At 33.7% G+C, this 15,509-nt stretch overlaps 1 protein-coding gene across 1 annotated transcript; it reads right to left on the reverse strand.

Annotated features, from left to right (window-relative positions):
• Nucleotides 1-230: 230 nt before the first annotated feature.
• Nucleotides 231-14,544, reverse strand: LOC125665349 (agrin-like). Its single transcript, XM_048897994.2, has 11 exons — nt 14,530-14,544; nt 11,676-11,777; nt 11,186-11,267; nt 10,208-10,336; nt 6,597-6,725; nt 4,569-4,697; nt 3,754-3,882; nt 3,504-3,632; nt 1,885-2,007; nt 1,374-1,409; nt 231-374 (listed from the first exon to the last, which is right to left on the reverse strand). Exons 2-10 carry the CDS (start codon nt 11,755-11,757, stop codon nt 1,376-1,378), a joined length of 966 nt encoding a protein of 321 aa, XP_048753951.2. The 5' UTR covers nt 11,758-11,777; nt 14,530-14,544; the 3' UTR covers nt 231-374; nt 1,374-1,375.
• Between the last annotated feature and the right edge of the window lie 965 nt (nt 14,545-15,509).

The raw sequence follows: 15,509 nt of genomic DNA on the forward strand, positions 1-15,509 counted from the left end.
TTCCATGCACCTGATTCCTTCCTCTTATATTTCAATCTTCTCTGTGTTTGAGCGAGTTAAATAGCAACAATGTTATATCACTGAGGTGATGATATGCAGGAGGTGTACTTTTATTTGTTAGTATAACAAACAAACTAATTGCGAATTAATATTGAACTTCGTACTAAATATAGATTTCTAATTTGCATAATTGTGCTTCTTATTAAAAGAAGGGGAAAAAAGAGAAAGAATAAGCATGTTTTCATTTATTTTGTTACAAATAACGTCGTACTTCATACTGTAAATATACATTTTAGAATAAGAATGTTTTACATATCTGGATATTTTGGGGATGTCTGTAAAATCAATGCATTCCAGCAGGAAAGAAACCAGTTCTGTCAAAGCAAAAAGAACCAATCAGTAAATTATGATCATATATAACAAATCATGCATGTTCAAATCATATCGCAATATCAAAATAAACCTTACAAAATCTAAGATCATTAAGTGTACTGTAGGATGTACATGTACATCGTAAATTACTTTATGTGCCTTAGTTAATATGACTTGCCAAGTAGCCTTTGCTTGTTACTTGATAAAGGCAGTGAAAACAGGACAGCGATGTGAATTGAAAAAAAAAGTCGTTTATTTTGAAAATGTTATATAACAGAATAAGCTAGTGGGGGTCCGAATGAGTCGAAAACAAAAATACAAAAATATCTGTATCACATAGGGATGATTACGCAATCTAACCCGCTACAACACACAGTGAAATATCGAAATTGAGCTGCCTGCAATCAAATAAGGTGGGCTTTAAAAATAAAACAGGCCTACATATTCACGCTATGTCTTCGCATTCTTTTAATTTAGGAAATAATTGTCTAAAAAAATTTCTCTGATTTGTTCTACCGAATGATAAAAAAAAAAAAAAAAAAAAAATGTGTCTAATGACCATAAAAATTGCAAAATCAAAGTAATTTCTATGGATTTGTTAGGAATGTACTTATTAGTATACAATGCTTTAGACGGAGACTCGCCTATAAATCGACAATGACAAAATTACAAAATCTATGTCTTAATGATAACCCGCTATACAGTGACTAAAGTGTTCTGATTTCTGAAAACAGAATTACAAGTAATTGTGTGTGTGTGTGGGGGGGGGGGGGGGGGGGGGGGGGTTACAGAGACTGTAATATACCCATGATGTTAATATACAAATCATTAAAGTAAATCATTCTTTATGAAATGTAAACAGTGTCACTGATGGTTAATTAAAATGTACTCCGTGACCCCCCTCCCCCCCCCCCCCCCAAATCTTTACATCAGATTTAAACGTTCCTTCCGAGTTATTTGTTTTTCGTTAGTCGTCATGTACGATGATACTGAATACTTACCTTTAACACCTTCCCAAGCGATACCTGTAGATACCACTGAAATAAAGTGAAATGGTGTAGATTTTTTTTTAGATATTCTTATCTTCGATTTGAAATCATAAATGATGTAGAAGATGCATGTTCAAATAATTGAACGTTTACAATATCAATAATATATATTTTCGATATTAAATTGATTATATAGTAAAAGGTGAAGGGCGAAAATTGATTGACTTTAGAAAATGTCCGTAAGATTTTTTTTTACACAATCGACAGGCTACTGCAAAAATCAAAATGGCTTTACCAGTACTAGTGTGGAAGAGTCATGCATAAACAAAAGAACGACAAGTAGTGATGAACGTGGTAGATGAAACAATAATCTTTATTTCTAAAATCGGACAAAACACAACACTGAACATAATCTATATACTAGCTATTTACCGACTTGCACGAATGCTGGTGTTAGGGGGGTCATCTCTGAAAGAGAGAGAGAGAGAGAGAGAGAGAGAGAGAGAGAGAAACATAATCATACTTGCAACGCGCCAGACACGGGTTGGAGTAAGTTCTTCCATCATTACCACAGACTGGGTTATAGATCCTTGGACAGGGACAGTTTCTGCATGGACATTCCTCCCGACATCTAATCGACACGCCCCTATAGAATGTATCGTTTCATTCGTGTATATTTACATTCCCAATGTTTTACCTTTGATAGTTTAGCAATTGTAATGATAGTCATTTCCTTATGAATGCGGTGTAGTTGTGAACAATGTGCGTATGAAATATAGTACTCTAGTAAGTTTATTTTAACGGTTTCCGAAAGAAATAAAATAAAATGGTAGTTTCAAAATTGAATCTCATTTATAAGAGGTAAGAGGGAATGCACTACAACGCTTCACGCTAGCATACCTCTCGTGAAGCGCTAAAGTAATTGCCATTCATATCCTCCCATATTTTCAAAAGTGAAATTTATTAGATAATGTTGGCCTTTAATATCTCTACAAATTTTAATATTAACTATTTCCTCACGAGCGTGGTGCTGTTTTGTATTCATATGCGCAATGTTTACAACTGCTGCGCGTTCATGATGAAATATTTAATAGATCATTGCAATTTTGTACAGACACCAAAGGCAGAAACACTGCAAATGTTAATATATGTGTATGCTACGCTCCTTTATTAGCTGACCTGTCTTGGTATGACAAATAAGATTACTTCAGCTTCTCCGCCGTTAACTTCCCATATTTATGTAGCAATGTTCCATTATCATCTGCATATGGTGATTATGTTTCTCAACTGATTCGATTCACGAGAGCAAGTTCTGCGTATGATCAGTTTTTTAAATCAAGACAGGCTACTGACAGATAACTTGATGTTACAGGGGTTTGAAGAGTCCCCTTTCAAGTCAGTATTTAGCAAATTCAATGGCTGTTATAACGGCCTAATTTGCAAACACAGCTGTTGTTAGGTCGAATGTTGTCTGGCGTGTTTCATACCAATTGTTTGGCCGTTCTTTACATGTACTGGTTTTGACTACGGATTACTCCGTTTGCCTTATCAACATATATGGCTCACGGCTAGTGTGACCTGTCGACATCGGATGCTTACTCCTCCTAGGTACTTGATCCAACCTCTGGTATATCCAGTGACCCGTGTTTGCCATTCTCTTAATTATGTATTCTTTATAGGATTTATGAGATTAATCGTTATCTTCACTTGATCATTCGAAAATTGAATTTTAACATAACATTTTTAGACTTGAAGAGATACATAAACAGTATAACCTTTATTTAAATTGAATTTTTACGTTTTAATATAGCAGTTGACGTTTTCTAATTCGTGGGATAAGGTAACCCTATTTGAGATCTGTAGTGGGTATCTATGTTACTTTATATATTGCATTATATTTTATTTTGGTACTTAAAATAATTTGTATTTGTAGCACTGTAGTCAACTAAATTTTACATTTTTAAAACTTCATATGCTTATGCATGAAAGGTGAAGATAACGAACAGTGATCAATCTCATAACTCATATAAGCAATTCAAAATAGAATTTATAGGAGTTTTGAGATTGATCACTGTTCATTATCTTCACCTTTCACTTCAGATAACATATCTTGATAGTGAATCGCTAAGATTTAGGACGTACCTGCAATTAGCTTCACAACTGTTAGGATAAGTCCGTCCATTAGTTCCACACACAGGGTCTCTGATTCTTGGGCATGCGCAATTGTCGTTACGACAGGGACAACTTTCACGACACCTGATTCGCACACCTCTGTAATTTTACAATTGTTTCGACATACTTAATTTGAGACAGATAGCGTAAATCCGGGAAAAAAATCTACATCATTTTCTAGATTCAGATCGAAATCTAAAGTGTAAAACACTAATTTTACCTGCATCGAGCGACACAGCTATTAGGGTAAGTCTGTCCATCACGTCCACACACCGGATTGTATATGTATGGACATTCGCAGTTGTCGGTAGAACATGGACATTGTCCTTGGCATCTAACACGTGTGCCTCTATAATAAAGAGAAATAATGTCCTTTATTATATACTTTCAATTTCATCTCTTCTTTTTTCTTTAAAAGTTTGCAGGCATACATCACACGATATATGCCCGGAAACATTCTGGCCCGCAAACATTACGTCACAATCAAATTTCTACGCCGTTAATGTTCAAATTTTTCGTGTTTTTCATCTTTTACTCAGTTAAACCGATAAAGTTATTGTTAAAAATAAAATTATTGTTAGTTTCTAAATGAAATTGAAAGTATATAATAAAAAGGTTATACACTTTGTATGGGAAATATGACGACCTCGTTTTTTGTCGCGAACGGACCTCGCAAACTCGGTCCGTCTACGCGCTAAAAAAAGCTCGGTCGTCATATTTTCCCATACAAAGTCTATAACCTATAAATATATTTCAATATATAATCTGCATTATCAAAATGGATATTCTAAGATTCAGAGTAAGTAAAGAATGTATGTCTAAATTATGTGCATTGTTGGGATATAAACAATGATGTATATTTGAAAGTGTGTTTGATGGGGATATGAAAACAATGTATGTCTAATATTGTTCATTGTAGGGAAATAGAATCAATGTATGTATGATTATGTTCATTATGGGGATATATTTGCACAATCGCCTTTATCCATTGATAAAAATCTTTTTTCGGGATAATTATACAAGGACTTGGTTTACCTGCATCGTGCAGCACAGCTATTAGGATAGGTCTGGCCGTCCCGCCCACAAACAGGTCTGTATCTGTTTGGACATGCGCAGTTGTCATTAGAACATGGACATCTACCTCGGCATTGTACCCGTGCACCTCTGTAATGATAAAATAATGAATTTTAAAAACAGAATGTAATGTAAACGACCGAGGACCAGAAGTATAGTTCTGCAGCTGATTGGATTTATTTACGTTGGAGTAAGGTACTTTACTATCCAGAAATTTGAATGCAGATAAAAGCCTACAAAATATAAGAAGCAATTATACTTTTCATCTTAAAGTTAGAAGAGTGTTGCTTCTGTTATTGTTTAGGTATCAATTTGGAAATTTCCAGCTATTTTTCGGGGGCGTTGGAAATATCTAATTTGATGCTTTTCTCGAATGTATGTGGAGGAGAATATTGTAGATTCCTTATCTTACGCGAGTACTTAACATGGCGAACCGACTGGTATACGTCAAATCGTGTGAATATGGATTCGCGTGTAGTCTGTTGACTAACAGTTCTTGTATTCATCATCAGAAAATTAAAGGCGATTAATTTTATTTCGCGGGTGATGCCTCCCGCGAAATTACGCGATATTAAATTCCTCGCGTATAATTGGGAATCTACAGTATAGCATTAATTTTTTTTCTCGTTTGTTGGATCCAAGGCGATCAGAAAGTTCGGAATCATTAAGTGATATAATAAATATCAATAGTATATATGTAATATCAGTACATCTATATAGGTATCTGAATTACCATAATACGAAAATATGTTCTATCATTCGGTGACTGAAATGCTTAAAATCAATAATATGAAATCCCGAAAGTATTTTATTCCTTAGCTGGCACTTATTTACAATCAGAAACAGCAAATCCTTATAATGACACAATGATTTGAGGACCGCAGCCAATCGTTTTAACATGGACCGCAACGTGTTACGCGCCACCTGTATTCAAGGGGAAATAACTCGCGCTGCGCTGTGAAAAATGTCTCAAGTTTGATTTCGACGCATATAATGTTTTGCATATGTTCTGGGTTTATTGAGATCCCATCATTTCCTCTACATGCTATCCATTTACTCTACAAAACATAAATAACTTTAAACATATTGATAACTGTCGATCACGTACATGCACTGTATTACTTGGGTGCCCTTTCAACAAAATGATCTGAGAATCTTTCTTACTTTTGAATAAAAACAATATTCACAGTGCTGAGGATGTGTGTTTTAGTATGAAACTTTGCTTAAGTTAATTAAAAGGAGTCTCGGTTCCCACATGTCACAAGATTTTCACCCCCTACACCATACGGTGTTTCAGTCAAATACTCGGCATATCATGACTTTGTGTTGGTTTCTTCAGTCGAATATTGAGTTTCCATTCAAAGGAAATGAATATGTTTCTGGTCGAAAGCACTTTGGACTTTATGCAGTAGGAATGACGATTTCTCATCAAGTGCACCGAAAAATATACCCGGCGCCTACCTTACTTGAATATTGTCGAAGTGTTTGAGTATTTCTAGAGTTCTAGATGGACTCCCCAATTGCTAGTGCTAGCTTGCCAATAACCATCGTCTTCCCTGAAATATTTTGGCTATCTAGATTTATTTTGATTAAACACAATTAGTGTTTGAATACTTATCCATCTACTTTCTTCGCTTTGAATTCACAGACCCTGCGCTACACCACTAACGGTCCCCGCATGTGGCATTGTACAAGGTGATCCCCTGTCGACCGGTCACACCTGCCGCGAGCCCTATATCCTGATCAAGTAAACGGAGTAATCCGTAGTCAAAATCACTGTGCCATGAACGGCCTACATTGTAACAATCGGTATGAAACACGTCAGTCAGTGTTTGACCTAAAGACAGGCTGTATTGGCAAACTAGATCATAATCACGACCATAGTGTAAATTCGGAGAACATTTTAAAGAGTCGTGTATGTTGATGTCTTGGTTTTATGTTAAATGATATTTCTCCATTAATGAAAATTTATACTAGGACTGGTTTTACCTGCATCGAGCGGCACAACTGTTAGGATAGGTCTCACCGTCCCGCCCACAAACAGGTCTGTATGTGTTTGGGCATGCGCAGTTGTCATTAGAACATGGACATCTACCTCGGCATCGTACCCGTGCACCTCTAGAATGATAAAATAATGAATTAAAGAGAATGTAATGTAAACGACCGAGGATCAGAAATGTAGTTCTACAGCTCATTGGACTTTGTACGCTGAAGCCAGGAATCGAAACGTTTTAATAGTACAAATAAAAAAGATGCCAAAAATATCAGAAACAATAATTTTCATCTTTATATCAGAAATTGACACAATTTGGAAATTTCTAGCTTTTTCTATTGGGGTGGGGGTGGGGGTTGAAAAAATTTAATTTCATACTTCCCTCGAATGCATATGGAGGGGAATATAACATTCTATTTTTTCTCGTTTGTTGGATCAAAAGCGACGAGAAAGTTCGGAATTATTCAATCTTATAATAAAGATAGTAGTATCGGTATATGACTATATGTAGATAAATATCTGGTCTAATAGTAATGAAAACATGTTTTTTTTTCCATTCATTATTCGGTGCTTGAAATGCTTATAATCAATAATACGAAATCCAGAAAGCCTTCATTTGAGAAACGTATCAAATTTAATGGCAGCTACCTCGGCATTGATTTAAATATGTTAAAACATTGATAAATGTGAGTAAATTTTCATAACTCTACAGGTCTTGTTTATTTCAAATTGCTAAAAAGGTTCACAATGCACAATTCCAGGTTTGCATTGGAATAACTATAGACAACGTCCTCAACATTAACTATAGACAACATCCTCAACATTAACTATATACAACATCCTCAACATTAACTATATGCAACATCCTCAACATTAACTATAGACAACATCCTCAACATTAACTATAGACAACATCCTCAACATTAACTATATACAACATCCTCAACATTAATTATATACAACATCCTCAACATTAACTATATACAACATCCTCAACATTAACTATATACAACGTCCTCAACATTAACTATATACAACGTCCTCAACATTAACTATAGACAACATCCTCAACATTAACTATAGACAACATCCTCAACATTAACTATATACAACGTCCTCAACATTAACTATATACAACGTCCTCAACATTAACTATATACAACATCCTCAACATTAACTATAGACAACATCCTCAACATTAACTATAGACAACGTCAACATTAACTATAGACAACGTCAACATTAACTATAGACAACGTCCTCAACATTAACTATAGACAACGTCCTCAACATTAACTATAGACAACGTCAACATTAACTATAGACAACGTCAACAATAACTGTAGACAACGTCAACATTAACTATAGACAACGTCAACATTAACTATAGACAACGTCCTCAACATTAACTATAGACAACATCCTCAACATTAACTATAGACAACGTCCTCAACATTAACTATAGACAACATCCTCAACATTAACTATAGACAACGTCCTCAACATTAACTATAGACAACGTCCTCAACATTAACTATAGACAACGTCAACATTAACTATAGACAACGTCAACAATAACTATAGACAACGTCAACATTAACTATAGACAACGTCAACATTAACTATAGACAACGTCCTCAACATTAACTATAGACAACATTCTCAACATTAACTATAGACAACGTCCTCAACATTAACTATAGACAACGTCAACAATAACTATAGACAACGTCAACATTAACTATAGACAACGTCAACATTAACTATAGACAACGTCAACATTAACTATAGACAAATCCTCAACATTAACTATAGACAACGTCCTCAACATTAACTATAGACAACGTCAACATTAACTATAGACAACGTCCTCAACATTAACTATATACAACATCCTCAACATTAAGTATATACAACGTCCTCAACATTAACTATAGACAACGTCCTCAACATTAACTATAGACAACGTCAACAATAACTATATACAACGTCAACAATAACTATAGACAACATCAACATTAACTATAGACAACGTCCTCAACATTAACTATAGACAACATCCTCAACATTAACTATAGACAACATCCTCAACATTAACTATAGACAACATCCTCAACATTAACTATAGACAACGTCCTCAACATTAACTATAGACAACATCCTCAACATTAACTATATACAACATCCTCAACTTTAACTATAGACAGCATCCTCAACATTAACTATAGACAACATCCTCAACATTAATTATAGACAACATCCTCAACATTAACTATAGACAACGTCAACAATAAATATATACAACGTCAACAATAACTATAGACAACGTCCTCAACATTAACTATATACAACATTCTCAACATTAACTATAGACAACATCCTCAACATTAAGTATATACAACATCCTCAACATTAACTATAGACAACGTCAACAATAACTATAGACAACATCCTCAACATTAACTATAGACAACGTCCTCAACATTAACTATATACAACATCCTCAACATTAACTATATACAACGTCAACATTAACTATAGACAACGTCCTTAACATTACCTATAGACAACGTCCTCAACATTAACTATATACAACATCCTCAACATTAACTATATACAACATCCTCAACATTAACTATATACAACGTCCTCAACATTAACTATATACAACGTCCTCAACATTAACTATAGACAACATCCTCAACATTAACTATATACAACATCCTCAACATTAACTATAAACAACATCCTCAACATTAACTATAGACAACGTCCTCAACATTAACTATAGACAACGTCCTCAACATTAACTATATACAACATCCTCAACATTACCTATAGACAACATCAACAATAACTATAGACAACGTCCTCAACATTAACTATAGACAACGTCCTCAACATTAACTATATACAACATCCTCAACATTAACTATATACAACATCCTCAACATTAACTATAGACAACATCAACATTAACTGTAGACAACGTCCTCAACATTAACTAGGCGGCACAGCACCAGCGGATACAGTGACGTTGAAACCAATTATCAGGGAATGTTGTTATTATGGCTAATTGTAATCCAAATGACCATCAACTGATGGATTTCTACTTCGTTTCCCTTCTTACCAGTATTTCACGAGGGAAATAATGGACAGTTAAATGAAAAAGAAAGATAAAATACCAATGAACAATCTCGTGATTCCTATCAAGAATATAAGAGTTGGACAAACACAGACCCCTGTACACACCAGAGTTGGGATCAGGTGTCTAGGAGGAGTAAGCATCTCCTGTTGACCTATAAGATCTGTTAGGCGTGGGAGGATCGTTTTATATATCTCTGACAAGAGGTCTTTTCGATTTGAAATGTGATATATTTCTTGCTCAAAGGTGAAAAATGGATAGTTTTTGTCGTTTGTAACCCATGTTCACTTTTCCTCAGCATGAAATAAGCAATTCTTCACTAGTGTAGGGAATATGCTTTATTTCCTTTTTATTCGTGGTATTGTCCATGGCGATATGTATGAATTACATCTGCTGATGTTTAGCTTTTCTGTGAGATTATATTTCTCCATTGATGAAAACTTATACAAGGACTGGGATTACCTGCATCGTGCAGTACAGCTGTTAGGATAGGTCTCGCCGTCCCGCCCACAAACAGGTCTGTATCTGTTTGGGCATTCGCAGTTGTCATTAGAACATGGACATCTACCTTGGCATCTTACCAGTGCACCTCTGTAATAATGAAATAATGAATTAAACAGAAGGTATTGTAGACGACCGAGGATCAGAATTGTAGTTCTACAGCTCATTGTACTAATGTATATCTAGACGTTTTAATGTAAATACAAAAATCGATAGTTCACAATGAAGTCTATGGAAAACGCATATTTCATTTAAACACATGAAATAAATAATAAGATGCGATTTTCATACAACTATTTTGGTAAAAAGTTGTATAAACTTACTCTTATCATAATATTAATTCAAATCAATAGATTATCACAGAAATATTTTTAAAAATTGGAGTTTTTTCTCCCCCCCCCCCAAAGGCAGATAAATGTTCAAGAAAATTTTCAAGGTCAAAAGTCAACATCTAATCTTTAACTAGTTCAAGAAATTTGGATAAATCCCCTCCATATTTATTTCATTAAAAAACATTGAACTTGTTTTCAATCATTCCAAAATGTTCAATGTGCCTTGATTATGGATGACCTAGACATTAAAGTCACAAAGGTTTTGTTTCTTTTATTTTCTAAGTATCAATTTAGAAATTCTCGGCTATTTTTGGTCCAGTGTTCCCATCAAATGCATACCGTAGAAAATATAACATTCTATGTTTTCTCCATTGGATCCCAGGCATGAATGATTCATTCATATAACAAATATTAATAGTATATTTATATAGTATCACTACGTCTATATAGGTATTATAATAAATATTAATACTACATATGCAATAGGTATCTGGTCTACTATAATACGAAAACTTGTTTCATCATTTGTTATTCGGTGATTGAAATGCGTGCAATCGATAATACGAAATTCCTATGGCCTTCATTTGAGAAACGTAATGACACTTACTGACAGCCAGCTCGACATTGATTTGAATATGTTTGTCCATCATATCCACATACAGGATCGTAAATTGCTGGACAGATGCAGCCTGGGCAGAAAGAAAGTTTATCGAAAGCAATATCAAAAGATAACCTTTTTTCTTTAACAAAATCACTTCTATAGTATTTTGTTTTATGTAAAAATAAGTCAGCAATGTAACATTCCAGTACAGTTTTACAGTTAGAGAGATTTTTTATTCCTTAATTTTGTCTATAGGTGTATCTTCGCTAACGGTGAATATTTTCAATATTTGTCGTTTTTTCGTAGGGTGTAGTATGTGATGTTTGTTTATGTAATATATCTCTCTTTATAAAGACTTGGGTCGCATTGAAAATCTGCTGAAACTACAGTACATGTTTATTTTACTTTAGGATCATACGTTAAAGTGGCTATCAATTTAGAGGTGTGTCATCTCATAGCAAGCGTGTAGAGAATATGAACTTTGTGTGATAGTTACCTGTTTGACTAGTTAAATCTCCCTGAGGTTTTACGCTGTCGAATGATGCCAGGATTATTGCCAGTATGTAAATGTGCTGCATGGTTTCCTTTCCTGAACGTTCTGTAATGGTACATAAGTCGTCATGACTTCCGGAATCAAACTTATGAATGTATGCACAGAATGGTTGCAGTAAAGACTCTAATGTTCGTGAGAGTATAATTTTCGGGAGTTTGGCGTGGTGTTGAAGTTAAAAGGGGTGGATAATTCATAAACAAAATGCCCGTGTGAAGTGTCGCAATTCAATTCCTCATGTATTTTAAAAATTAAAATTCATTTTTTCTATTTTCATTTTGCTTTCATTCCCTGCCCTTAAAGCAATACAAGCTGTAACTGACGGCATATTTTCAACTATCCAATTATGCATCAATGAACTCCTGTCGGTAAAACTGATATACACATGTAATCCCCAAGATCTGAAGAAAAATTTTGCAAAATAAACAAGTGAATATTGTTTGAGAGCATACCTACACAATGAGTGTTTCATATAAACCACCATTGCGTTGTATACACGGAAATGCAAACGACGAACATGATCGAGTTGCTGAGACCGAGGTCACATGTACAAAGATGGAAACTGACGTGAGTAACTACACGTTTTTCGTTTGTTTAAAATATTACATCGTTTCATGAATAATAAAAAGTACAAAAGTGCAAGAAAGTAAAAATTACGCAAACATGTCACTCAAATGAAATTTTGAAAGTGGATTTTCTATAATTTGCATGATTTAAACTGTGTACAAATCTGACACGTGCTCAGTGCCTCTCTTTCGCTTTTTTCCGAATTGGTGACCTCCGAAGCCAATGCACAAGGAAATTACAAGCAGGAATTACTGACAGGATGACAATGATTAATGAATCGACATTTTCTGCTGATTTGACAGGTTCGTTGCTTCAGATTCACTCTGATTCTATAAAGTTATATGTATTCAATCACAGATATGTTAAATATTTGTTCTTTTATTTTTTTTAAATTTAGTTACCGTCAGTTGCAGCTTGTATTGCCTTAAAATAGACGTACTATATTTATCAAGATTAATACACGCATTATTAACAACCACAGCGCATTATTTCAATTTGTAAAGATAGGAAAAGCAAAACATGGGAAATGTAAAAAACAAATGAATAGATCCTATCAATGTATGCTACTTTAGGTTGAAATGAGAACTGTTTTATTTATTTCTAACGTACAGTATTTTCTCCGTATGAAATGTGATCAGTGTATTTCGAGAGAGAGAAAAAAATGTATCAATACTATAAGTTGTTTGCATTTAACCAAAGTTTTAAAAAGACAGTGTGTACCTTAATCAAATCAGTTTAGTTTTACAGAATTGTGCACCACTGATCACAGACCAAGGCTAACGTTAATTTTGGTTAATTTTGGTTACTGGCCCAGATAATTTAGAATTGGAGGTCCTTGGACCATCTTGTTGAATGGACACCTGTATTTTTCTCTGTACAGGTGAAACAGGGACAGTTATATATTAAAAATATTTTTAAAACAATGTTTCTTATAGACGGACAATGCAAAATCATAGTGGGTACATGATTTTCAATTGCTGCATCAGCTACCTACATGTATACTCATAGAGAGACTGTCAGTATGTCGACAATTGTGGTCCCAGAACTGACCACGAGGAAGATCTCTGTTGACTAATCGGGTGCAAAGATATGTGCTGGATTCCATATTTTCGCAAAATTATTATTTTTTGTCAATAGCCAGATGTAGAAAAGATCCATTTCATTGTCGCTGTTTCGGGGTCAAATAGATTCGGATATAAAAAGCATTTAAAAAAAAAAGACCAATTATGACACGAACAATATTGAAATGACAAAATTTCGGGACGACCTGTCCTGTCTTCAGGACGTTAGAATATTTACAGCTGAGTTACGACACAATGTAATGAGCTTTTCGTCATACACCAGCATTCATTACACTGACATGAAAATGGTGGTACTTCAAAATACCCGAAATTTAGCCTATCTAAAACCACTCTGGAGGATTATGGGTATTAACTGCATATCATTAGCCATTCTAGAAATGTTGCTAAATATGTCCATTTACGATAAAATATAGAACGCCTTTAAAAAAAATAAATGTTGCACAAACCTTTTAATTTTTTAAAGGTATTTTTTGATAAAATACTCTTGTAATGAAAACTAGAAGAATTCCATGAAAAGTGCTTACGCTGTCTTGTAAAAGTACAGTATGCTATTAATATCAATATGAAAATAAACAGATATGTATTAATCATATATGAAATATGCTTTTAAAGTATAGGTTCTTCAGGTACCCCTTAATCACGTGATTATGATATATTGGTTATGCAATTTTTTTTATATGAAATATGATACAGGAGACGTTACTGAATTTTAGCAATCACAACGGTTTCTAATTTACCATGGACCAAAAATCGGTCTTATCGAAACCTCTTTCACATCACATAATGAAACTAATGTGCAAATTCCGGCTTTATAAATTAGCATATATTGGTACATTTTGATACAAAACCATTATCATCTTTTTGAATTTCATAGATCTAGTAATTATACTCGTGTAGTTTTGCACATAACATTGTATATTTCAATTTCTCATTCCAAGGTATACTCCAATTTTTAAGCACTAGAATGTAAAGTAATTGAATTACTTTCTGATATTTATCATATATCAAATACTTTCATATGAATCACTTCACAGATACAGCACTTGTATAATGTTATATATATATATATATATATATATATATATATATATATATATATATATATATTATATATATATACATGTATATATGTATGTATGTATCCCACTTACCTGAATATATGGAATATCTTTGTTACAACAAAACATTGGATGCTTATATACTATATGCACCGTGAAATTTAGCAATCATAGAAGTTGGTCAACGAACGTGCTTCTTCTTGTTCGGTAATGCATCATGATTAATCATGTTAATAAATTAATCGTTAAGTTTTGAAGTACATTCATGAATATGATTAAGATTTTCAAATTTGGTCCTTTTACTTTTTATCATGAAAATTTCTTTTCATATACGGCCAATCAACTGTTTTTGATGTTTGACCAGAAATATTGCGAATTTTTTTTCACAATTAATGTAATAATGTCATCATTTGGGTTTACAAATATACGAAGCGAAATTATATATATATATATATATATATATATATATATATATATATATATTTGTAATGGATGCAAATTTCGTGGATAATCGTTTCGTAATCGCCTTTTGTAGGATGAGGTATTAATTAATTAGACATTTACCTCACTAAATGTATAATTGATAACAATATCGAAAAATTGATAACTACATATACTGTTTGTTCTCTTCAGAGTGAAAATAGGGGAAAATGAAGTTGTGTATGACCGACTTCTAAAGAAAACAAACAAGCATGACGGGCACCTGACGGCAAATAAATCATCGGTACATGGTACACTAATGCACAGTCTCAAATGTCGACCAACTGCCCAACACTGAAAAAAACAGAGTTCCTATCGAGACTAGGCCGCGTGACCGTGTTCTTACGCATTACAACTAATTCTGTAATGCATGTTGGATGCTACATGTTCCACAATCTATGATACAATTAAATTATTGACCTCTTTAGCATATTGCCGATTGTATATTGATACTAAAAGCAGACTGAAATGTATCATCATGGAAACCCCTTCCTAAATGTTAGACATGTAGAGTTAGTAATCAAACTATAACGTTATTCATATAAAAAAAAATTAGACGTAGTCCAATTTTACAAAAGGGATGTTGGCCAGTG

This window comes from Ostrea edulis, chromosome 10 (genome assembly GCF_947568905.1).
Source record: "Ostrea edulis chromosome 10, xbOstEdul1.1, whole genome shotgun sequence".
NCBI classification, from domain to species: domain Eukaryota; kingdom Metazoa; phylum Mollusca; class Bivalvia; order Ostreida; family Ostreidae; genus Ostrea; species Ostrea edulis.

Excerpts from the sequence above, each read along its gene's own strand:
- LOC125665349 (XM_048897994.2), bottom strand. The coding sequence starts at position 11,757 with ATGCAGCACATTTACATACTGGCAATAATCCTGGCATCATTCGACAGC. Across the intron at positions 11,268-11,675 it reads AGATTTAACTAGTCAAACAG|GCTGCATCTGTCCAGCAATT; the intron begins GTAACTATCACA and ends CTTTCTGCCCAG. Across the intron at positions 1,410-1,884 it reads CCGTGTCTGGCGCGTTGCAA|TGGTATCTACAGGTATCGCT; the intron begins GTATGATTATGT and ends ACTTTATTTCAG.